The 26,614-nt window shown below is 43.8% G+C and overlaps 1 protein-coding gene across 1 annotated transcript in view; it reads left to right on the plus strand.

The window, feature by feature from the left end:
• Positions 1 to 14,974: 14,974 nt before the first annotated feature.
• Positions 14,975 to 26,614, plus strand: part of KDSR (3-ketodihydrosphingosine reductase) — a 31,630-nt gene continuing 19,990 nt past the window's right edge. Inside the window, exons 1-2 of the mRNA XM_075272198.1 lie at positions 14,975 to 15,292; positions 22,173 to 22,262. Of these exons, the coding sequence (XP_075128299.1) occupies positions 15,185 to 15,292; positions 22,173 to 22,262 (198 nt within the window). The 5' untranslated portion in view covers positions 14,975 to 15,184. The remainder of the gene's footprint in view (positions 15,293 to 22,172; positions 22,263 to 26,614) is intronic.

Below are 26,614 nucleotides of genomic sequence, written 5' to 3' on the forward strand. Positions count from 1 at the left end.
GAGGTCAGAATATGGTGACTTCAATAAATTTTTAATTTGTTCTCCAAAGTTTTGGATTATTTTAAGGTATTTAAAATGTAACAAAAACTTGGTATCTCTGTATTTGTAATGACCTGCAGAAAACAGGTAACACGTCGTTTTGGCTGCACATTGAATGCTGCAAAAACAAAACTCCTATGAATGTGGCACAAATGTTTTTTCTCTCTAATTCCACTCCATTTTTTTTTTTCAGGGAAATGCATGGAATAATAAACTGTACCATTACAAAGAACAATTTGTTCTGCAAAATGTAAGCCTTCATATGACTTTGTGAATGGTAAAATTAAAAACAAAAGTTATGGCTTTTGGAAGGCAGAGAGTAAAAAAGTGGAAATCAAAAAAATGGCTGCAGTGGGAGGTGGTTATAAAGTCCTTTAAAAGGGATTTTCCTACTAGAAAAACTGTTAACTTTGGCGGCATAGTCAATGCTGTAAAAATAAATTACCGTATATACTTGAGTATAAGCCTACCCCCCCCCTTGCCCCCCCCCCCCCCCTCTAATTTTACCACAAAAAACTGGGAAAACTTATTGACTCGAGTATAAGCCGAAGGGGGGAAATGCAGCAGCTACTGGAAAATTTCAAAAATTAAAATGGTCGGAGTTTTTGGGTGCAGTAGTTGCTGGGGAAGGGGAGGGGGTGTTTTGGTTGTCTGTCTGCCCCTTCCCTGAGCTTGAGGACTGGGTTTTTTTTTCCCCCACTTGGAACGCAGCCTGGCTGAATATAGGATTGCAGGGGGGCTGCTCCTATTAACCCCTTCCCGACGGAAGAGGGGCACTGCAGATCCCCTATATTCAGTAGACCGGGCATTTTCAGACACAGGGATACCTAATGTGTATGTGTTTCACAGTCATATTTTCTACTTTTATATGTATTCTAGGGAAAGGAGCGATTTAGAACTTTTCTTTTTTTGCTTGACTCGAGTATAAGCTGAGTGGGGCTTTTTCAGCACAAAAACTGTGCTTAAAAATTCGGCTTATATTTGAGTATATATGGTATGTAAGAAAATGGTGTAATTGCAGTTTAGGTCCACAGGACAGTTTATAAGTTGCTGAACACTTTGGGGAGAACTGCCACCCTTTCCCCAGTGTGAATGAAAGCTGTATAGTAGACATGTTGGCCGCTATTGCATTCACTTCTGTTTAATGTGCTGTACTCAACTGTCAGTACCCTTAAAAGGGGAGTGGTGTGCACTAAGTCTGTCTGTTACATATGCACCTTTGTGCCTTTAAATTAGCGATGCAAAAAAAAATAATAATTCATTAGAAAAAGGGGTTTTCCGTTGCAAAAATAGTCATCTTTAAATTTGGTATCAATGCAATTGCATGAACCCAGACAATAAATGTATCAGGTGATTTAAGCTGCACAGTGAATAGTGAAAAATGACAAAGGTAAAGTTTTTTTTTTTTTGTTGTTTTCTGGTTAACTCCCAGAAACCAATTACCGTATATACTAGAGTATAAGCCGAATTTTTCAGCACAGTCTTTGTGCTGAAAAAGCCCCCCTTGGCATATACTTGAGTCAAGCAAAAAAAACAATATATATTTTTTTTTTTGGGAGCGGGGTGTCTATAACCAGCCGCAATAGTAATGTATAGAATCTCCCATAAAATAGTGAGAAAAAAAAGGAAGCTTTAAAAAAAAAAAATTAATAAAAAAATTAAGTAAAAGTTCTAAATCCCTCCTTTCCCTAGAATACATATAAAAGTAAAAAATGACTGTGAAACACACATTAGGTATCCCTGTGTCTGAAAGTGCCCGGTCTACTGAATTTAGGGTATCTGCAGTGCTCCTGTTCCGTCGGGAAGGGGTTAATAGGAGCACTGCAGATACCCTATATTCAGCCTGGCTGAATTCCAAGTGGGGGAAAAAAAATCCAGTCCTCAAGCTCAGGGAAGGGGCAGACAGACAACCAAAACACCCCCTCCCCTTCCCCAGCACCCAGCAACTACTGCACCCAAAGACTCCGACCATTTTTATTTTTGCAATTTTCCAGCAGCTGCTGCATTTCTCCCCTAAGGCTTATACTCGAATCAATAAGTTTTCCCAGTTTTTTGTGGTAAAATTAGGGGCCTTGGTTTACATTAGTCGGCTTATACTCGCGTATATACGGTAATAATCTTTTTAGGTCTTAAATCCTCCATATAAACCTTTCTAGATTCTCATTTGTAAAGTCTGACCTCTTAAAGACAAAAAAAAAATCCAAAAACTTTTGTGGTTAAAATCTGTCATTACATTAAGACTACATAATGGTGTCTTTAAAATTCAAGTTTCCATACCAGAACATACACATCATAAACAGTTGTTATGCTAAAACTGAGTGGTCTACAATTGAATCAAGTAAAAAAAAAAATTAACATGCAATGTTATGAACAAAATGTTATGTATTTACAACTCAGGATGCCTGCTAAGAGGTTCCTGCCTTCACTCTTGACTGTATCTTGCGTTCATGTGTAAAAGATGAATAATTTCATAAACATATTCGCAATCTCAAAGCAAGACATTTCTTATTTATATCATTGGGAGACACAGTACCATGGGAATAGGCCCGGCCACTAGGAGACTGACTCTTGGAAATTAGAAAGTGTTGGCTCCGCTGAAGTGGGCTATACCGTCTCCACAGACAGGAAGTTTATCTGTTTTAGCCTTGTGTCCTTAGACAGACATCCTGCTTGGAGATCTACTTTTTTTATCTTTAGTTTTATTTCTTCTCCCTTTCAAATTACAGGGAAATTGGGGAGACGGGTCCTCAGCATGTACTGCCACATTAGTTGTCTGTGTCCCCCCTCCCTCCCTTGCCATGGGTGCTAGGAGTCCGGCAGCTAAGGTTTCTCTGCACAGGCCTGGCTTTCTCTTTGCTGCCAGTCATGTAGTTCCCCTACTTGTCTGCAGCTCAAGTGCCAGTAATTGGGCTCTGAGTGTGAGTTTACCAAAGAGGTGACCCTGCAACCCGAAGCGTTTGAATGGATGCGTATGTTTCACTCCCTGGATCTCCTCCTGGATAGGCCCCATCTCCAGTGGCCCATATCTTTCACGTCATGCTACCTAATGTCCCTCCAAGTACTCATGGTCCCCTGGTAGGTGCATTGTCACTTCTTGGGTGTCCCTGGGATCCCCTCCAATGAGGGTGGAGCTCCCTAGTCCTTTCCACCTCTTTCTCTGTTACCCTCTGCACTAGGGTCTGCTCTGCTGCAATATGGCTGAACTAGTTTAGGCCCTGGTTTCTGCTGGCCTAGGTTGCATTTAGCTCCACCTCCATCTAGTGAAGTGCCACTTCACCCATAATGTAAAAAAGAGCACTAGTAACTAGAACCACCGTCAAGATAGAGATACATAATTTTAAAACAGAATATAAAATCCCAGGTACATTCACCTGTAACACACCTAATGTAGTATATTTAATAATATGCACCAAATGTTCCACTGAAAATTTGTATGTTGGAGAGACTGGTCAGATGCTTAGAATGTGGATTAACTGACATCGCCATATAATTAGAGAACAAACAATGGACCTTCCTGTGTCAAAACATTTCTGCATATCATCAATGACATGAAAATTTTGGTTTTAAGGGGGAATTATAAATCAAGGAAAGAGAAATGGATTTATGAGTACAAGTTTATGACCCTGCTTCAAACATTGCAGAAAGGGATGAATCTGTCACATGGGTTCATGGCATCCTACAGAAATCACTGAACTGACACAGCCATAAAAGACACTCTGAACTGATAAGAACATTGCAAACTGATGAATTGTTTTTGTATGTACCAATAACCTTCTTCCACTCTCCCTCCTAGAATTCAATTCCTATGTGTCTCTCTTGTACATAAATAGGCATCCTTCAGAAATTGTTTTTAGATATACCTGAAGAAGAAGCTGGACGCTTTGAAACGTTGTAAACGGTCATCATTATTAGCCATTAAAAAAAAGGTATTAACTACTGAAGACTCAAGTTTGTTTTTTTTTTTTTTTATATTTCCTACCCACTGGCTAACACGATACAAAAACAAATATTTTCCTTATACTAGAACCATATGAGCATATGGCAATACAAACACCTGTATCATGTGCATGAAGTTAGAAACTTTCATCATGCCCAACTCACTATGACCATTCTAGTTCAAGTGGAAAGCTTTGTGTGGTAGGGGGATAAACTTCTTTGCTGTTGAGGAGGGGCCTTGTGTTGTGGTGATTTTTTTTTTTTTTTTTTTTGCGGGGTTCTATTGCATTAAAGAAGTTTCATTTGAAAGCCCCAGTGGTATCCAACATCATGGTCCTGCAAAGCTGAAGCGATCAGTTGAAATGCTCAACAGGCCTGTAATGATGCAGCAGACAGATCCAGAAACGAGGTAAGAGCAGAAAGAAGACATGACAAGATAAAAGTATATCCTGGATGGCATGTCTTGAGAAGCATTTTCAGGAGCTGATTCAGACTTTGGAATCCTGTGAGCCAAATCAATAGTCAGATCAAAGGCTGACTAGATCAGGAAAATGTCGCTTTTGCTTTAGCCGGCCGGCCGTATTGACTACTTAGAATGATATCACACATATAGGAAGTGACATCCGTGAGTTTTCTGGTGCGAACAAGTCCCACACATGCACAATAAATGGATAGAGACGCCGAGAGAATGAAAGAAGTGGGAGTCCTTGTAATTTACATTTATTTAGATGCCATGCCGATTTGATTTCTTTTGGAGCAAGTTTAATTATTAATGGATGAAGAAAATGCATGTTTTTATGTGCATACACGATGTGTTTCGGTGGAAAGGTGCACCCCCCCTCTCCAGTGGGACGGGTTGTGGCATAAATCCCCATGACTTGATTTGTGATGCTTTTTCCTTGCCTACTGTACACCTGATGAAGGGATGTGCCCAGTGGCGTAACTACTGCCATAGCAGCGGAGGCAGCTGCCACAGGGCCCGGGACATTAGGGGCCAGTGACAGCTGCTACCGCTGCTATCATTATACTCGGGGGTCTTTTCGGACCCCCACTATAACGATTGGTGGACCGGGAGAGGTAAGAAACATAAAAAACACTGTTACTTACCTCTCCACGATCCTGCCAGGCCTCCTTCCTGACGTCTCTGACGTCACATGAAACCCGGCCTGCGTGACGTCCGACGTCATTGAACATGGACAGCAGCGGAGAAGACCACGTAGGAGCCGGGGGACAGGTAAGTAACAGTAGATTTTTATGGTTTTATTCCCCCGGGTCTCCGATTATTATACTCTGGGGTGTGAAAAGACCCCAGATTATAATAGTTTATGGGTGTCCACAGTGGGACATAATACTGTGTGCAGGGGCCACTAAGGGACATCATACTGTGTGCAGGGGCCACTATGGGGGATAATACTGTGTGCAGGGGCCACTAAGGGACATAATACTGTGTGCAGGGGCCACTATGGGGGATAATACTGTGTTAAGGAGATACTATGGGGCATAATAGAACGTGCAGAAATGTGGAGGAGGGGGGGGTCGGTCGAGGTCTTCGGTGTCAGTCGGGGGAAGGGGCATGTCAAAAGTTCGCCACGGGGCCCCGCCATTCCTAGTTACGCCACTGAATGTGCCTATCCCGAAGCGCGTTGTGGTGAAAGTGGCTCAATAAAGGATTGTTACAAGGAAACTTCTGGTAAGCGCAGACAATTTTTATTAAGTACTGGAATCTTTGGTCCATTGTTTGCATAGATCAGGATAATTGATGGGAGCATCTGCTTGAGAGGTTGTGAGTTCAGTAACAGGGATCTCCTCCAGGATGCCCCAAATTTTTATATTGCTTTCAATGGATCTATTCTCTACAGCTGCTGCTTTTGAGTTTAAGCCATCTGACACCGTCCTCTAGTGTGTTCTGAGCATCCACCAGCTCATTATAACCTTTGGAGAATGCCCCCATTTTCTGTTTGATACGGTCAGTATGCTCCTCTAAATCATTGATGTAATATTGTAGCTTTAAGATTAGTGGCGAAACATTATTTCAATTTTGCAAAACAAGATGCATGCCTTTAACCTCTTGGCGTCACAGCCAGCTTTGGACTTTATGACACTGTCCCATTTTTCAAATATGTGTCACTTTATGTGGTGATAACTTTGGAATGCTTTAACTTTTCTTATTGATTTTGACAATGTTTTTTCGTGACACATTGTACTTCATGTTAAATTTGGGTCAGTATGTTTTGTTTATTTATAAAAATAGGAAATTTGGTGAACATTTAGAAAAATATGCAATTTTCAAAGTTTGAAATTATCCTCTTTTCATAGTCATACCACTCAAATTAGTTAAAAAAAAAACAAACAAACATAATTTATCCAATGTTAAACATTCATTTACATTTTTTGGACATTATAAGACTTGCAGTCTAACAGAAATTTTCAAGAAAATTTACAAAAGTAATTTTTTTAAGGTATTTAATTCAGTTCCAAAGGGGCTTTGAAAGGTCTTTGTATTAAAAACCCCCCATAAATCACCCTGTTTTCAAAACTTCACCCCCAAAACAATTCAAGACAGCATTTGAAAAGTTTGTTAACCCTTTAAGCGCTTCACAGGAATTTTAAAACAATGAAAGGTGAAAAATATACATTTCAAATTTTTTCAAAACTATGTTCATTTAACCCTAAAATTTGCACATTCATAAGGGGCCAAAGGAGAAAATACATCCCATAGTATGTTGTACAATTTCTCTAAAGCACAAAAATACCCCATGTGTTGATATAACCTGCTCTTTGGGCACACGACAGGACGCAGAAAGGGAAGGAGTGACATTGAGCTTTCGGATGGCAGACTTTACTTGAATCGTTTTCAGGTGCCATGTTACATTTGCAGAGAACATGAGGTAACAGTAATAAAACCCCCATTAAATTACCCCATTTAAGAAAATACAGCCCTTAAGGACTTTTTCAAGGGGAATAATGAGAACTTATTCCACAGTTGTTTCACTGTATTTACTATCATTGGGACATGAAAAGGTAAAATTACTCTTTTTTTTTTGTAGGTCACAAGACCTACATATATTACTGTAAAACTAAGAAAAATTATTAATAAATGGTATTTAGAAAGTTAGAGGGATGGCCATGGTAGGTTTATACTTAAAGGGGTTGTCCAGGATAAATCAATATTTTTAGTTGTATCAACAGTAATAGGAGCTTTAGAAGTAGGGAGTTGGGAAAGGCCACTCTAAGGATTAAGGATAGTACACTGATATTCGGCCTTATGTCAGTGTGCACTGTTTTATTTTTGCAGGAGAGCAATTTTAGAATTTTTTTTTTTTTTTGAGGGCTACAAGTCAAGTTCTTGCTTAGGACTGCATGGAGGGGAAGAAACACCCTCAGGGTTGAAAGAGGACGACTCTTGGGAATTGGAATCCTCATGAGGGACTCCCATAGTATTAACCCTTTCACTGCCAATCACGTAGCTCTATGTCCTCCCAGGGTGTCACTTGCATAGCCGAGAACGTAGAGGTACGTGCTTAACTTCTGATGCCTATATCTCTGGATTCGTTGGCCTATGAAGATAATTTTAGATTCATTATAAAGATGAGAATCTCATCTTTAAAATGACACCAAGATCTTCATGTTAACCCTTATTGTGCCAAAGCGATTCACTGTTGAAAACGCTATTGGGGATTTAGATCTCATTGAAGATCTCAATTCCTGACAGCGTTTTTAACAGCAATTCGGTAAAAATCTGTAAGGGCTATTATGAAGATCTTTGGTGTCATTTTAAAGATGAGTTTCTCATCTTTAAAATGAATCTAAAATTATCTTCATAGGCCAAACGAGTCCTGAGATACAGGACTTTAAAGTGTCCCCCACTGTCTCGGGAAGCATTAGTGAGACAGGAAGGGGAGAAGGACTTGCAGCTGCAGCAGCTTGCACAGAGACACAGAGATAGAGAAACATTTTCTCTAATCTTTGTGGACAACCTCTATGTGACCCTAGGAGGAGGGGGGAGGAGGGATTTAGTCCCTATTTCCCCCCTCCTGTCAATCAGATAGCATACTGATTTGCTGTCTGATTGTCACATACAGGTATAATATAATTCGCCCTGAGCTTTACTAGTGGGGTATTCTTATGTTATACCTCCTGAACACAACCAGGAAGGTTATTGGCGCTGTGACCCAGACATTTACTATTGTCCAGGTCGCAGCGCCAAAAAAAAGTCGCACCAAACACTTACACAACACATACAAAGTCATGAATAAAGTTTATATATCACCCAATCCCTGTCCATATCTGAGCTTTCTAGAGTAAAATACGCCTCAAGCGATATCCGTTACATGCTAAAATAATAGTAAAAACTATTATCACTAGAGATGAACGTATAGATTGCTAAAATTTTTATAGGGGGATGGAAAATAATATTTTTATGTAAAGTCCTATTTGCATGCACAAAATGGAATGGCGCATTTCTGCGATTTTGGCGTTTCTTTAACACCCGCCCCTGTAAATATATACATGTGTGGTATGTATGAACTCCTCACATATTGCAGTTTTTTGGAAAGTACATTATGTTTGCAGAAAGGGATTGCTTGAGCCGCACTTTAGTGTTAAATTTGAATTTTTGTGCAATTTTTGCTTGCAATCTCTGTTTGCCGCAACATTGCATGAAGGTGGTTGTATATATGAACTATTAAATTGTGTTTTTATATACGGTATGCTGTGCAATCTCAAAAAAAGTTAGATTTTGGTATCACAGTCACAGTTTGGTAGGTGCAGTATAGCTTTATAACATATTAGTGAATAACAGCAAAATCCTGCCTATCTTCTGTATTAGGGTTTTTGGGAGTCCGAGCTCTTGTTGTAGTTGATGTTTGTGGTACATATAGTATATATACACATTGTATACACCTTAACTTATTATTTTAGATGTATTTTGTATATGAATCTGAGATTGAACATGAGTTTTAGGTGCAAATATGTGTTTTAGTGCATTTTAAAAAAAAATGTTTTGTGTTTGTCACTAAGTTGCATGAAGGTGGATGTGGCTATTGATGACCCATTGAGATATATGTAATCTTCAGGTTGTCTACTTTCAAAAAATATATAGGATTTAGGGGTTCACTTGCTTTTCATGGTGTGTAATCCCTAGATTTTATAGGATGATACTTTTTTAGCATTTCCAGCTTCAAAGCAGATTTTTGTTCCTTCCAGTTCTAGCAATTTTCTGAAGACATGTGCATGCGGGTGCAGGCCATAGTGATATGTATGAACTCTGCACATGTTGAATTCTTATTTTTAGGAGGATTGGTGCATATAATGTATTGTTTGGTTTCCACTTTTAACAGCTAATATAAATTTATTTGCATTTTTTCATAAAACATTCACTTTAAGGGGGCGTGGCCTAGGCAATGGCGCTGTAAGGACTCACCTATTCAGAGCTCCCGGACCCTGGCAGTGTTTCACCCGGCTTTTGCTGGTCAAGGCTCCCTCCTCTTCACGGCTCCGTCATGGTACGTCGCCTGGGCCGTAAATCTGCTTCTGTGGCCCGGACAGAGCCGCCGCTGGCAAGATTTCTCCTTGCCGCGGCCTCTCCTGCATCGCTGGCCGGCAGATCCAAAATGGCGCCGGCGCGTTTCCCCGACAAGTGAGGAGGTCTCCCTGCAGCAGCAGTTAACCCCGGCAGCGCTGCTCACCTCTCCGATAATTGCTGCTGTTCCTCTGACCCCGGTGTCTCTCTCCCCCGACTTGGGGACTCCGGCTACTGACAGGTTGGTGCAGACCCCTCCAGGGCATCAGGATGCTGGAGGCACTGGCCCCGTGGTGGCCCCCCTTCCCCACTCCACTATGATAGACTCTGCTCCTGGGACTTCTGTGACGGCCTCCAGGTCACTTGCTTCCTGGCAAGGTGAGCGGTGCTCCACAGCTGCCCATCCTTCCCTCCTGGCTCCTACTGTGACCAGCTCTCCTGCAATCTCCCTGCCTCCCCACCAGCAGACTAAAGGTCCCTTGCCAGAGCACACCGTGCCTCAACATCTAGAGCTTCCCTCCATGGACTCTGCTTGCCCTCCCTTAGGGGCCCCTCCCTGCCCTCCTGGGGGTGGGAACCTGCTTGCACCTCTGTGTTGCCGCTGCCCCCACCTCAGAGCTGTGACCCCCTTCTGGCTGCCTGCCATGCTGAGTTGCACCCTAACTTTTCTAATGCCTCCGTGGCCCTCCGTGCTCCGCCTGCCTCGGACTCCTCTGATTCTTCACTGGCTTCTCCCTCCTCCCGCCGTCCCAAATGCCGTAAGCTGTCGGACATCTGGGACTTGCTCCACTCCATGCCTACTAAATCGGACCTGAAGGCTATGGTCCGTAGGGTGGAGGAGAGGCAGGACAAGATTCTGGCTGGCTTCAAGTCTGACCTCCACTTCTTGGAAACCAGGGTCTCGGCCCAGCAGCAACGCACGGATTCCTGGAGCCTTGGGTCCCTGGAGCATGCCCTCTCTACTCAACGCGTGTTTAACCGCCATTTGCTGGTGCAAGTTGATGATCAGGAAAATCGAGGCCGTCGGAATAATATTAAGATCCGCGGCATCCCTGATGTTGTTCCAACTGGGGAATTTCGCTCTGTTGCCTTATCTGTCTTCAACACCGTTCTCTCCAGGCCATTGGACACGGAGATGACTATCGATAGGATTCACCAAGTGCTGGGACCCAGGAGAGTTTCCTCCACCAACCCAAGAGATGTCCTTTGCCGGGTCCACTTTTACAAGGAGAAGGAGGGGATTTTACAGGCTGCCTGGCGTCATGGTCCGGTTCCCTTCATGGATGGCTCGATTTCCCTCCTCCCGGATGTCTCCCATCGCACCCTGGCCATGCGGCGCCTCCTTGAGTTTGGGCACATAGCAGAGCGCAGAAGGGAAGGAGCATGATGCGGCTTTTGGAGTACAGAGTCAGATGTTTAGTATCAGGATGCCATGTCATGTTTGTAGAGCCTGTAAGGTACCAGAAAAGTGGTTTCCCCAAAGGAGTGACCTCATTTTGAAAACTGCACTCCTCAAAGAATTCAGGAGTGAAATTAGCAGAAGGTAGATGTATAAGTGCTTCTTTTATATTTATATATGAATTCGGCTTTCCCGATCTGTGCCCCGGGTAAAGAGCTATCGGTCCTGGTACCGTAGCTCTTTACAGTCAGTAGGGCGTTTCAGACAGTCAGTCAGGTATGTCCTTCTCCACAGCAGTGCCTATTGCGCTGTACAGTGTGAGCGGGGAGGAACGCAGTACAGCGCTATAGGCGCTGCTGTGAAGAAGGACGTACCTGACTGACTGTCAGGAACACCCTTCTGACTGTAAAGAGCTATGGTACCGGCACCAATAGTGCTTTACCCGGGGCACAGATTGGGAATGCCGACAGTGCGCTGAATTAAAATTGGTGCCCAAATCGGTGAAAGGTCCTCTTTAAGGAGATCTCCATCTCATTTTTATTGATGACTAGCTTCTGCCCGCGACTTCGTCTGCGGGTTGTTGGCGTTGATGATCCGCCTATATTCAGCAAATTGCTGCTGTCGATGGTTTGCCTGCTCCAGCCTTTTGGCAGGTTGCAAGCTGTTCTGCTGCTGACCTTGTTCCTCACACCGTGTCTCTGATTGTTCCGGCATCTCATCAGCTCACTGGGACGCCATATAATGAGCATGTTGTTGGTGTTGATGATCCGCCTGCTGCAGCGTTTTGACAGCTGTCAAGCTGGCCTGCTGCTGAACTCGTTCCTCGCGCTGTGCCCGTGATTGTTCCAGCATTTCAGCAGCTCTCTGGGACGCCATATAATGAGCGTGTTGTTGGCGTTGCTCATCCACATGCTCCGGCGTTTTGGCAGCTGTCAAGCTGGCCTGCCACTGAACTTGTTTCTTGCACTGTGCCTGTGATTGTTGCGGCATTTCAGCACCTCGCTGAAACGTCATATAATGAGAATGTTGTTTGTGTTGATGATCCGCCTGCTCTGGCGTTTCTGCAGCTGTCAAGTTGGCCTGCCGCTGAGCTCGTTCCTCGCACTGTGACTGTGACTATTCCGGCATCTCAGCAGCTCTCTAGGATGCCATATAATGAGCGTTTTGTTGGCGTTGATGATCCTCCTCAGCTGCACTTGAGGAGAACTCTGTTGACTCTGTTTTCCAGGCATGTTGAAAATTGGCAAACTGCCAATTTGGAATAAAGGTGTTTGCCCATGTCATTTTGTCTGCACTGGAGCAGATCACACTGAGGGTTAGTGTGTGTTTACACAGAGAGATAACAGCCCTGGCTTTCTCAGAAGGTGAGATAAGAGCAGTGTAACATAGTATATGAACATACATTCATAACAGTCATGAAGCCATGTCATTTACCGAGATAAAAAGTAGCCTATATTTTAATCGAGGTTTTGCATGATTGAGGAACAAACATCCAAACACACAAACATACAAACTACATACAAACTTTCACATTTATAATATTAGTAGGATAGGATTAGTAGGATTTCTCCTCAGAATAAATCATCAATATGAGATCAGTGAATCCCTGCTGACCAGCTGTATGAAGTGGCTATGGCTCCTGTTTATATCACACGCTCTCTGTTTATAGTGACCGTGTGATGTAATTACAGTCTTGTCACATAGACGTGTATAGGACGATGCTGTAGATACATTACATGGCCGCTATGAGAAGAATGACACTATGTAAACAGAGAAAGGGGTCACGGAGCCCGGAAAAGTGAGGGGCCAAAGATGTCTGTGCTGCAAATTTTACAGAGACTAAGCACATCCTTGCATAGCCTTTAGAATGGCTAGTTCACACATACCTTTTGTATGTAAATCACCTCAGTGGTTTTTGAATTAGCCCATTTTTATTCATATGCTAATTAGCCTCTTGGTGCACCCTGGAAGTCTCATCGTGCACTCTCTGCCTATTCTTTCCTATGTATGTGTACAGCACAGGCTGCTGCTGATGACTTCCTGTTTGCATACACAGATAGGAGAGAATAGCAGAGAGGAGGCTGCTGGGAACTTCCTGTGCTGGCTGGAAGCTAATTAGCATATGAATAAAAACGGCTCATTCAAAAACCACTGAGGCAATTTATACATAAAAGGTAGGTGTGAAATAGCCTTTCTAAAGCCTATGCAAGTATGTGATTAGTTAAAAATTACTTTTCCCAGTGATAGAGCCTCTTTAAAAAAAAAAGTGGCCATGGTGGTCCAGATGGAAGAGATGAGAAATGTGAACGATGAGTTAGAGACATCACCTGTAAGTCACTAAATGTTACTGTACTGTATTCACCTAAATCGTCTACAGAGTGATAATATTAGTATACCTAAGTTGGGAGTCCACTTGGACAAGTTCGCCACCTGTGCTGAACCCCTAGCTACACCTCTGCTGCTTGGTGATGGTAAATGGTGGATTTTTGTATGTGCTAGGTGGAGTGTGTAGCTTTGGGGATGTGCGATGCACATTGTGCAGTTGTGATGATGCAGTTACAATTGAATCAAAACTGCAACAGAAAAGTGCATGCAGTTTTGATGTGGTTCCAGCTGTAATTTCAAAAACTGCGCTAAAAAAATACATCAAAACTGTATTTTTTTTTGTCTTTTGGTAAAATTTATTTGGTAGGGGTTCCCGCAAAGAATTTTTTTTCCCAGTGGTGCCCCGAGTCTGTAAAGGTCGGGAAACAGTGGGTTGGAGATACACATTGCCCACTCGTACCGGGTTGGCTGGAGCAAAATAGCTAAGCTGTTGTGTAGTACAGTAAAAGAGAAGTCGATGAGATTTAAAGAAACTGCAGAAAAAAACACTGCATATTTCAAACACATGGTATGTCATTTATTGCTGTGTGCGTTTGTCCATGGTTCCCCCGATTTGACCAATTCCCCCCGCCAACATTCATGCACGCACTATTAGTGCCCCATAGTGGCCCCCTACACACCGTATTATGCCGTATAGTGGCCCCCTGCACACAATATTATGCCCCATAGTGGCCTCTGCACACAGTATTATTTCCCATAGTGGCCCCTGCACACAGTATTATGCCCCATAGTGGCCCCAGTACACAGTGATGCCCCATAGTGGCCTCTGCACACAGTATTATTTCCCATAGTGGCCCCTGCACACAGTATTATTTCCCATAGTGACCCCTGCACAAAGTATTGTGCCCTATTGTGGACCACCCATGAACAATGGAGACTCAGGTGAAGGTACAAACATAAAAAAACACTATTACTTACGTCTCCTGGGCTCCAGCGCACTCCTCGATGATGTCTGCCATCTTCAATGATGGACCGGACATCACAAGAAGGCCTGCAGCCTTACGGAGCCAGGAGAGGTAACATTGTTTTTAATGTTCCCTCACCTCCCCTGGTCCTCCTAAAAGATTTCCGAGTATAATGATAGTGTTTGTGAGGTTTGCAGGCCCATGGCCTCACTTACCGATCCCGGCTCCTGCTCACAGCCACCTCTGCAGAAGGGGAAGCACCAGGAGCAGGAGCTAGGATCAGTAAGTAAATAAGGATCCATTACCTTCTGGAGTTACTCCAGCAGGTAACGGACTATTTAAAAAAAAATAATAATAAAAAATCGGCAGCAGTAGCGGCTGTCGCTGGCCCCCCTGGTGTCCCAGGCCCTGTGGCAGCTGTTACCGCAGCTACCCCCAATAGTTACGCCCCTGCACCCATTCGTTTTAATAAGGGTGCTGGAGGTAGCCAATTGTACTTCACCTATGTCCAGTACTCCTATTGATATGGATGGAGTGGGGACGCATCCACTGCTACATAATGAACAGGACTAAAACACAGAAATTCTCGGGATTAGGGATGAACCATTTTTGTGACACAATGCCAAAACTCCTAATTCAACTGCGACTGATTGATAAAACAATTCTCAGCTCTGCCACTAGATGGCAACATTCGATCTGCCACAAGTTTCCAGGCAATGGAGCCTTCTTGACAGCAGAGAATGTGCAGTATAAACAGGAAGAAGCGTTGTGGGCGGCGCCTGTGCTGGGATACGGCTGTGCTGGAGGCGCACGCTGTCACACAGTGTAGTCAGCGGGCACGAGCTGACTTGTCCCTCCGCTGGCTTCCCTCTATCTGACCCTTCTCATACTGTATTCTCAGCCTCCTTGTCCCGGCTCCTGTCCTCCTCAGCTCTCACCCAGTTTCCTCTGCCTTTGCTCTCACCTTTCTTCAGGCTGGACTCCCTCACTCAGTCAGTCATGCTGCTGTTGGCCGCCGCCTTCATAGTGGCGTTTGTGCTGCTGCTGTATATGGTGTCTCCGCTCATCAGTCCCAAACCCCTGAAGCTGGCAGGTGCCCATGTTGTGGTGAGTGCGGGCTGAGCGGTGGTGGGCACAGGCAGGAATGGTGTCTGGACTAGGCGGGCTCCTTACGAGTAATGGCTTGGTGCAGATGTTGTGCACCTGTAGCGCAGAGTGACGTGTGGCGCACCTGTAGCGCAGAGTGACGTGTGGCGCACCTGTAGCGCAGAGTGACGTGTGGCGCACCTGTAGCGCAGAGTGACGTGTGGCGCACCTGTAGCGCAGAGTGACGTGTGGCGCACCTGTAGCGCAGAGTGACGTGTGGCGCACCTGTAGCGCAGAGTGACGTGTGGCGCACCTGTAGCGCAGAGTGACGTGTGGCGCACCTGTAGCGCAGAGTGACGTGTGGCGCACCTGTAGCGCAGAGTGACGTGTGGCGCACCTGTAGCGCAGAGTGACGTGTGGCGCACCTGTAGCGCAGAGTGACGTGTGGCGCACCTGTAGCGCAGAGTGACGTGTGGCGCACCTGTAGCGCAGAGTGACCTGTGGTGCTGCTTGTCTGGCTTCAGAATCCTACTACAGAAAACTTCCCATTGCAGATGGATTTTGTCCTGGCAGTGTTTGGGCTAATCCATTGCTGATGGTGCCGCTGCAGGACTGTGGTTACAATACACATTACAGCTGTGCATGTGCAACTTAAAGGGATTCTATCATTAGAGTCCCTTTTTTCTACAAATACCACGTTTGTTATTATTCTAATCGGCACCGCCATTCCTGAGAATTTTCTTATTACTTTCTTATGCAAATGAGTCTTCAAAAAGCACATGGGGCGTCCCCTGTGCTCACTGAAGACTCTCCAGCGATGCCTCTGTCTTCTTCTTCCGATGCCTTTCCTTTGCGCCATCATCTGGCAGAGCCGACTGTGCATGTCTGTTCTGCCATTTTCCATTGGTCTTTTACTTGAGCGTCCATTGGAAAACTGACATGTACACTTGGTTCTGCCAGAGGATGACGCGGAGGAGAGGCGTCGCTGGAGAGTCTTCAGGAAGCACCTCATATGGCTTTGAAAAATGTTATTCTTATTGGGAAGCGGGGAGAAAAAAAACAAAAATTGAAAAACAAGTGTCAAGAAACTTTTGTTGTTCTTAACCCCCGAGTTATTAGAGGGTACACCTTATTTATGATGAGTCGTACATCTCCAGATAAATAAGGATCACTTTTTGTTGGTCCATGCATTTCCTGCAGCATTTAAGCTAGACTTCTGGCATAAACGATAATACATCTGGTGGGGCTGATCGTCCATTATCAATTTTGCTCCCTTATGTTTGGCATCCATTCTGCTCCTTGGATCTTTAAAAGATCATGGCGAAGGTAACCTTTTTAAAGAGGACCTTTCACCTCCTGGGGCACATGCGGTTTTATATACTGCTAGAAAGCAGACGGTGCGCTGAATTCAGCACACTATTGGCTTTCACGTTCTGTGCCCCCGGTGAAGAGCTATCAGTACCTGTACTGTAGCTCTTCACTATCAGAAGGGCATTTCTGACAGTCAGTCAGGAACGCCATTCCTCACAGTAGCGTCTGTAGTGCTGTACTGTGAGAGCGGTGAGGAACGCCTCCTCCCCTCCTGATAGTACTTGTCCATAGATGAGTACTGGAGGGGGTGTTCCTCACCGCTGGGTGGTAAGCAACGCCCCTTTCACAGTACAGCGCAATAGACGCTACTGTGAGGAAGGGCGTTCCTGACTGTCAGAAACGCCCTTCTGACAGTGAAGAGCTACGGTACCGGCACTGATAGCTCTTCACCGGTGGGCACAGAACGTGAAAGCTGATAGTGCGCAGAATTCAGTGCACTGTCGGCCTTCTAGAGGTATATTACACCACAAGTGCCCCAGGAGCTGAAAGGTCCTCTTTAAGACAGCAAGACTTCAACATTGTTCCTTATCTGAGCTACCTTTCTAATAATCAGCAAGTCTTTTGTGGTCATGTAAGAACACTGGAAGATGACCTGCCAGCTCCTTCTAGATCTGGGTTGGATCAAAAAATCAACTTGGAACCAGACGTTCTAATTGTGGTAGCTCCACTTTGGTCAAAGAGGAGATGGTTTATGAAGCCAAAGCATCTCCTAGTGGATGGACCTTTTGTACTTCCATTTACTAGAGACCTTCTTTCTCAGGGATCAGTTTGGCTTCCAGATCCCCAGAAACTCCAACTGGCAGAATGTCTACTTGAAGTGGAAATCTTGAAAGCCAGAAGTCTTTCTGTTAATGTAATAAAAACTGTTTCTGTAACCATTTTTCTGCTGGCCATCAATCAACCAGAAGGTCTGTGAAATCTTCAAATTCAATGGGTAGATTCTCTACTTCATCCAGGATAGCCTGGACAAATAACAAGTAAAAAAGCTAGTACTCAAAATACAGGTTTTAGCTCCAAGTGCTTTCTTCAGTTCAGCTAATCACATCTGGATTACGTTTCTTTTAAAGAAACTGATTTTATGTCAGTATTTGTGTCCTAAATAAGTTTTGTAATATACTTTATTAACAATTATTGGATTCTCTCTATGAAATCCTATATTTTTTTTCACTCTTTCCCTTGTTTCTGTATTGAGAGCTGTTTCTGCCTCTTACCAAATGTTACAGTGTACGAAATGTGTAAAATGTAGGGGAGGGAGGGGGCAACATGGTGGCTCAGTGGTTAGCACTGCAGCGCTGGAGTCCTGGGTTCAAATCCTGCCAGGAGCGACATCTGCAAGGAGTTTGTATGTTCTCCCCGTGTTTGTGTGGATTCTACAAAGACATACTGATAGGAAAAAAATGTACATTGTGATCCCTAAATGGGACTCACAATCTACATTTAAAATAAAAAAAAAAAAAAATGTAGGGGAGAGTCTCATCAATTATACCTCGGACACTATAAAACATACAAACTTGCTTTTAGCCTCCATTTAAAAGAGGAGATTAGTTGAAAACAGTGGAGATTAGGATATTTATATGCAGTTGGAGTATACATGATATAAAAATCCCAATTCTGACTGTTTTCAACCAGTGATATCTCTAGAATTAATTTAGATAGCACTGCAATGTTTGTCATATGAAAGAGAATCTCCCCTTTCATATTACCTCAAAAGCTTTATAATGTCCAAAATATAACTGTTTGAAGTAACTCTCCCCTATTCTCATATTCTATTCCTTTTACAGCCCGCACTCCCATACACAGTAACATTTAGCGAGAGGCAGGAACCGCTCTCAATTCAGAGGAAAGGGAAAGGGTAAAAGAAAATGCAGGATTTCACAGAAAGGATCCAAAATCTGTTAGTAAAGTATATTGCAAAATGTATTTGTCACATTATGCCAGAAAATCAAGTAGTCCAAAAGGTTAGTTATGCTGTAAGCTACATCCTAGAGTCCTAAACAGCATTCAGCAGTGGGATCTAATGAGATGACTCGACTGGAAGAAGAATTTGAGAGATTCAAGCCCTTTCTGTAAGAGAGCCTTCATTATGTATCCTAGAAAAATCTTCAGAGTAGAACCTGCATTTCTTGCAATGGTTGTCAATAGAGATGAGCGAACAGTGTTCTATCGAACACATGTTCGATCGGATATCAGGGTGTTCGCCATGTTCGAATCGAACACCGCGTGGTAAAGTGCGCCAAAATTCGATTCCCCTCCCACCTTCCCTGGCGCCTTTTTTGCACCAATAACAGCGCAGGGGAGGTGGGACAGGAACTACGACACCGGGGGCATTGAAAAAAATTGGAAAAAGTCATTGGCTGCCGAAATCAGGTGACCTCCATTTTAGACGAATAGTGGATTTCAAATCCGGGTCATATGAGAATGTGAACTTTGTGACTATGAGACAGGGATAGCTGTACAGGCAGGGATAGCTAGGGATAACCTTTATTTGGGGGGGAATGTTATTAAAAATAACTTTTTGGGGCTCTATCGGGTGTGTAATTGTGATTTTTGTGAGATAAACTTTTTCCCATAGGGATGCATTGGCCAGCGCTGATTGGCCGAATTCCGTACTCTGGCCAATCAGTGCTGGCCAATGCATTCTATTAGCTTGATGAAGCAGAGTGTGCACAAGGGTTCAAGCGCACCCTCGGCTCTGATGTAGCAGAGCCGAGGCTGCACAAGGGTTCAAGCGCACCCTCGGCTCTGATGTAGGAGAGCCGAGGGTGCACTTGAACCCTTGTGCACCCTCAGCTCTGCTACATCAGAGCCGAGGGTGCGCTTGAACCCTTGTGCACACTCTGCTTCATCAAGCTAATAGAATGCATTGGCCAGCGCTGATTGGCCAATGTATTCTATTAGCCTGATGAAGTAGAGCTGAATGTGTGTGCTAAGCACACACATTCAGCTCTACTTCATCGGGCTAATAGAATGCATTGGCCAGCGCTGATTGGCCAGAGTACGGAACTCGACCAATCAGCGCTGGCTCTGCTGGAGGAGGCGGAGTCTAAGATCGCTCCACACCAGTCTCCATTCAGGTCCGACCTTAGACTCCGCCTCCTCCGGCAGAGCCAGCGCTGATTGGCCGAAGGCTGGCCAATGCATTCCTATGCGAATGCAGAGACTTAGCAGTGCTGAGTCAGTTTTGCTCAACTACACATCTGATGCACACTCGGCACTGCTACATCAGATGTAGCAATCTGATGTAGCAGAGCCGAGGGTGCACTAGAACCCCTGTGCAAACTCAGTTCACGCTAATAGAATGCATTGGCCAGCGCTGATTGGCCAATGCATTCTATTAGCCCGATGAAGTAGAGCTGAATGTGTGTGCTAAGCACACACATTCAGCACTGCTTCATCACGCCAATACAATGCATTAGCCAGTGCTGACTGGCCGAATTCCGTACTCTGGCCAATCAGCGCTGGCTCTGCTGGAGGAGGCGGAGTCTAAGGTCGGACCTGAATGGAGACTGGTGTGGAGCGATCTTAGACTCCGCCTCCTCCAGCAGAGCCAGCGCTGATTGGCCGAATTCCGTACTCTGGCCAATCAGCACTGGCTAATGCATTGTATTGGCGTGATGAAGCAGTGCTGAATGTGTGTGCTTAGCACACACATTCAGCTCTGCTTCATCGGGCTAATAGAATGCATTGGCCAGCGCTGATTGGCCGAATTCCGTACTCTGGCCAATCAGCACTGGCTAATGCATTGTATTGGCGTGATGAAGCAGTGCTGAATGAGTGTGCTTAGCACACACATTCAGCTCTACTTCATCGGGCTAATAGAATGCATTGGCCAATCAGCGCTGGCCAATGCATTCTATTAGCGTGAACTGAGTTTGCACAGGGGTTCTAGTGCACCCTCGGCTCTGCTACATCAGATTGCTACATCTGATGTAGCAGTGCCGAGTGTGCATCAGATGTGTAGTTGAGCAAAACTGACTCAGCACTGCTAAGTCTCTGCATTCGCATAGGAATGCATTGGCCAGCCTTCGGCCAATCAGCGCTGGCTCTGCCGGAGGAGGCGGAGTCTAAGGTCGGACCTGAATGGAGACTGGTGTGGAGCGATCTTAGACTCCGCCTCCTCCAGCAGAGCCAGCGCTGATTGGTCGAGTTCCGTACTCTGGCCAATCAGCACTGGCCAATGCATTTCTATGGGGAAAAGTTAGCTTGCGAAAATCGCAAACTGACAGGGATTTCCATGAAATAAAGTGACTTTTATGCCCCCAGACATGCTTCCCCTGCTGTCCCAGTGTCATTCCAGGGTGTTGGTATCATTTCCTGGGGTGTCATAGTGGACTTGGTGACCCTCCAGACACGAATTTGGGTTTCCCCCTTAACGAGTTTATGTTCCCCATAGACTATAATGGGGTTCGAAACCCATTCGAACACTCAAACAGTGAGCGGCTGTTCGAATCGAATTTCGAACCTCGAACATTTTAGTGTTCGCTCATCTCTAGTTGTCAACCTTTCATATAGCTCAAGATATCGTTTTACCATCTTTTTTGAAAAGCTTCTAAGCAAGAAAAACTTTTGTCATACCTTGAATGTTCGCATAGCAGTAATCCAGTACTTGGATGAAACAAACTGAAAACTGGACCAGAACCTTTATTCTATTTATCCTAACTAAAATTAAGTATCCAAGAACACAATATCTAATTGGATAAAGACCATGACAGCAACCTACTCTTTGCAGAATCTTCTTCCTCTCAACATCAGGGCTCATTTTACAAGACCAACTTTGGCCTCAGAGGGTGAAAGTGTCTATTAGGCAGATCTGCAGAGCTGCGACCTGGTCCTCTCCACACACCTTCATCCAACACTATGGACGTGACCTAGGTTCTCAAGACAATCTCTTCTTTGGGAGGAAAGTTTTATTTTCCTGTGGTGCTGCCATGAAGGATGACTGGAGAAATTAGAATTGACTGTTACCGATAGTTCGGTTTCCTTCATGACCGTAACCTTATATTCCACCGTGTATTGTATTTTGCCTTAGGTAATTTATAAGCACTTTGTGTAGAGGGGCAGAATTACCCTTTAAAACCTTTTCCTGTCCTTCTGTGATGCTGTCATAAAGGATTTCTAGAAACCAAATTACTGGTAAGAAGTAATTCTACTTTTTTCCTAAAAATATGAGAACTAAAAAAAAACCAACAATCCAGTCCTATAAATTTAATCAAAATTCTAATTAAGTGTAGGGATAACAGACATTAACTATCCATTGTTCTGAAAATTTTGCTCAAGTCTGGACAAGGGATCACAAATCTAGCAGCGGTTGCATTGTACTGACACTTTTGCCAACTGAATATGTATAACTATTGTATATTGTGTTACATCTGGTTTCTTGTAATGCGATGGTCTTGCTTATCATCAGCCGTCACAATTCTGCTTGATGTAAATGTTCTAATTTGCACCAGACTGAATATTGTATAGTAAGATACATTGTCATTCATTTTTTTCTTTTTCTTTTTTTGAACCCTCCCATTTCCCAAAATAGGTGACTGGTGGCTCCAGCGGTATTGGCAAATGTATTGCAATTGAATGTTTCAAGCAAGGCGCTTTTATTACTTTGGTTGCTCGTGATGAGGTAAGATAAAGGTACCAGGAATGTTTTATTGACATTTACAAGCATGCTCTGAATCTGTACAAGAGCTGAAGATAAACTTTTATTAAAATCAGGATATCTGCATCTTTTGGGAGGGGGAAGAAAATTTCAATGTACAGTACTTTGATGCGCTACTCCACCCGATGTGCAGCACTTATGATGCATCTGCATTCAATCCTAGGGCTGCCAGTTCTTTCACATTTCAGAAAGTGAAACGACAATTAATTTGAGTCTGATCGGTGAGGGCTCCATTCATTTCTATGGAGATGTGGACATTCATAAGAAGGCCTTGGGGGAATTCATTTGGGGACTTGGCGAGTCGGCCATAACATGACAGCCCCTTTAAATATAGCTAAATTTAAATGGTGTATCTATTAATAAATTAAAGAGACTCGGGGGCTAGCTGTGTCTTTTTTTTGGTGTGAATTTTAAAGGATCTCTCAACAGTAAAAAAAATTTTTATAAATAGTACCCTTTACAAGTTTACAAATATGCTTTCTCTTCTGCTTCACAGCAACATTTTCATATAAATCAGTTTTTCATACCCTTAGAGTACCTGCAGAAGGGGTAACTGTCCCAAAATACATAGTACAGATGAAATTGTGACTAGAAATACTTTTTTCTTTTTTTGACATGTGACCTTTTAACTAGATTTTGTAATTTATTTATTTTTTGTACAGCAGTCTAGCAGAGTTAATGTTTCAAAATTTACTGTTTTGACCTCGTTTGTGTGTTAACTTGGAGTGGCTTACAGTGCCCTGCAAAAGTACTCATACCTCTTTGAAATTTTGTTACCTTACAACCACAAACTTAAATGTAGTTTGAGATTTTAGGTGATAGACCAAAACAAAGTAGCAGATAACTGTGAAGTGGAATGAAAATGATACATGGTTTTCAAAATTTTAATCAAATAAAAATCTGAAAAGTGGGACATCTAAAAGTATTCAGCCCCCCCGTAATCTGATACCCCTAAATTAAATCCAGTGCAATCAATTGCCTTCAGGAGTCACTTAATTAGTTAATAGAGTCCAGCTGTGTGTAATTTTGTCTCAGACCTGGTTCGGTAATCTGTTCGGGAAGTCCGCATGTGAACCCCCCGAACAGACTACCGAACTCATTGGCAAGTGGTGTTCAGTGAAAGCACATGGACCTCATAGACTATAATGCATTCGTGCAGACAGGAAAGTAGATCATGAAGTACTTTTCTGTTCTCATGTTCTGTGCGGAAAGCACACGGACCCCATTATAGTCTATGGGGTCTGTGTGCTTTCGCTGCACACCACTTGCCAGTGCGTTCGGTAGTCCGTTCAGGGGGGTCCCCATGCGGATTTCCCGAACGGATTACCGAACGCAGATGTGAACAGGCCTTAGTATAAATACACCTGTTCTGTGTAGGCCTCAGTGGTTTTAGAGAACACTAGTGAAGAAACAGCATCATGAAACCAAGGAACTCTCCAAAAAGGTCAGATAACGTTGTGGAGAAGTTTAAAGCATGGTTAGGTTATAAAAATATATCACAAGCTTTGAGCATCCCAAGGAGCACTGTTCAATCCATCATCCAAATATGGAAAAAGTATGCTACAACTGCAAACCTTCCAAGACATGGCCAATTTGACAGATCAAGCAAGGAGACCACTGGTCAGAGAAGCAGCCAAGATGTCCATGGTCTCTCTGAGGAGCTGCAGAAATCCACAGCTCAGATGGGAGAATCTGTCCACAAGACAACTATAAGTCGTGCACTCCACAAATTTGGCCTTTATGAAAGAGAGGCAAGAAGAAAACCATTGTTGAAAGAAAGACATCAGAAGTGCGGTTTGCAGCTTTCCATACAGGGGACACAGAAAACCTGTGTAAGAAGGTGCCCTGGTCAGATGAGACCAAAGTTGAACTTTTTGACCTAAATGTAAAGCGCTATGTGTGGCAGAAAAGTAACACTGCTCATCACCCTGAGCACACCATCCCCACTGTGATCAAGCAGGATGCTTATTTTTTCCACTTCTTACTGCGATCTTTGCCTCCCTTTGAAAACCATGGAAAGCAGGTTCGGGGAGGCATCTGCTCTGGATTCGGAGGACGAAATCAACCCCTAATTCTGCAGCAAATTCTTATGTGTGAACACAGCCTGAAATTCTGCCTCTCCGCAATAACCAAATATGTTGTCTCCACTGTGTGGCTTTGGTCTAAATTCGGTGGTGAGGGGCCCCATTGCTGGACCTCCATTTATGACAGAAGGTGCTTTTCTGCGTTGGCTAAGTGGTTGTACTGGTGTGTGCCTCTGCTTCATTTATGATTTCATTACGTGTACGCATTTTGATAGGACCACTAAAAACAGTTGGAGATAGCCAAATACTTACTATCTCCAGCAGTCTCCATCCATTCCCATGAATGGAGCAGAGTGCACTGTATGACCAGGGTTCGAAACTCCCTGTGTCCCAAGATCAACGAGGGTTCCAGCAATGGGATGCCCAATGACCAGCAAGTTATCCCCTGTCGTTCAGAACGGGGGATTGAGGGTTCCCATTCCCAGCGATTGAACACCTACCACAGGAGAAGTGTCCTTATTGTGCTCCCACTTATGACAGTCCTGAGACTGTCTTTGGTATATAGTGCGTGTGCGTTTTTTTTTGTTTTTTTTTTATCATTCTCCCCTCCATCTCCCACAAGGCTGATCTACTATTAACAGGCCATAAACCACTGTAGGTTTTTTGTTTTTCTGGACAACCGCTTTAATTTTTTTATTTTTATTTTGATGAAAGCTTATGAACAGTTGCCCAAATTGCATGTGGAGATTAGATTATGACAATATTTATTTATTTCTTGTGGAATGTCTACTGTGTACTATTATGTACATAATTATTTTTAAATTTGTAGATAATTAAAAGTTAAACATTTTTGCAAATATAAGTAATTACCGTATTTTTCGGACTATAAGACGCACTTTTGGGGGGAAAAGAAGGGTGCGTCTTATAGTCTGAATGTGGCGCCTGGCACCCGCCGTAATAGAGAGGCGGGTGCCGGCAAGGGATAGACGCCGGGGCCTGAGACATCGCTGCGCTCCTCTGCCCTGCATGAAGCCAGCAGCGGGAGGAGTGATGCTATTCCGCTCCTCCGTCCCCCCGCCGCTGGCTTCATGCAGGGCAGAGGAGCGCAGCGATGTCTCAGGCCCCGGCACCTGTGCCAGCGTCTATCCCTCCCCGGCATCCGCCTCTCTAGTACAGCGGATGCCGGGTCAGTATCCGTGGCCCCTTCTCCCCTGGGGCCGGTCCCCACCGGCCCCGTACCTGTAAAGTTGCAGGCCGGCTCCTGCGCGGCGATATCGCAAGAGCCGACCTGTTCGGGTGACAGCCGGGAGCCTAATGAGGCTCCCAGGCCTGTCACTGCTATATATTAGTATTGCGGCTGGTCTCTATGACCAGCCGTAATACTAATAGACAGAATGTCCCATAGACGGCAATACAGTTGTATTGCCGTCTATGGGACTTGCAATCAAGCGACCGCAGGTTCAAGCCCCCGGGGGGGAATAAAATAGTAAAAAAAAAAAAAAAAAAAAAACTTTAAAAATATGAAATAAATAAAAGTTCTAAATCACCTCCTGTCTCTAGAATATATATATATAAAAGTAGAAAATCATATATCATAAACCACCGGGTTTTTTTACAATACAAGGTGATTTAAGCAATAGATATTCCCCAAAATGGTATAACTAAAAAGTACTTCTGGCCCTGCAAAAAAAACCACTCTATGCATCCCCGTACAGCTGCAGGGTCACCTGTCAATGTGGCCTTGCAGCTGTTGCAAAACTACAACTCCCATATATTAAATATTTTACCATTTTTTGCTTCAAAATTTTTTTTCCCCTATTTTCCTCCTCTAAAACCTAGGTGCGTCTTATAGTCTGAAAATACGGTAAACATTTTGCAGAGTTTTAAGGATTTTCTCTAAATATCTTGTGGTCACAGTCTGTTATCTTGATTGGTTGCCAGTGGATACGACCATGAATGCAGGAACTTTCTAAGGTCATAAAATCAGCCATGATTTCTTTATTGTGGCCAGGATATTTTCTCATACATGTAGTGTCCCTGCCTGATAACCCAGCTACAATAAGAAAATCATGACTGGGTTCCTGACAAGTCCCAGACCACAGAAAGTTTCTGCATTAGTGGTCGTAACCATTGGCAACCAATCAAGACAACAGACTGTCACCACTAAGATGGTTGGAGAAAATCTTTAAAACGTTGCAGAATTTTTACTTATATTTGCAAAAGTGTTTAACTTTTAATTATCTACAAATATAGATATGATTATGTACATGGGAGACCCCTTTAAGTATGTAG

The sequence above is a fragment of the Leptodactylus fuscus genome, chromosome 4 (genome assembly GCF_031893055.1).
Source record: "Leptodactylus fuscus isolate aLepFus1 chromosome 4, aLepFus1.hap2, whole genome shotgun sequence".
In the NCBI taxonomy this organism is placed as follows: Eukaryota; Metazoa; Chordata; class Amphibia; order Anura; family Leptodactylidae; genus Leptodactylus; species Leptodactylus fuscus.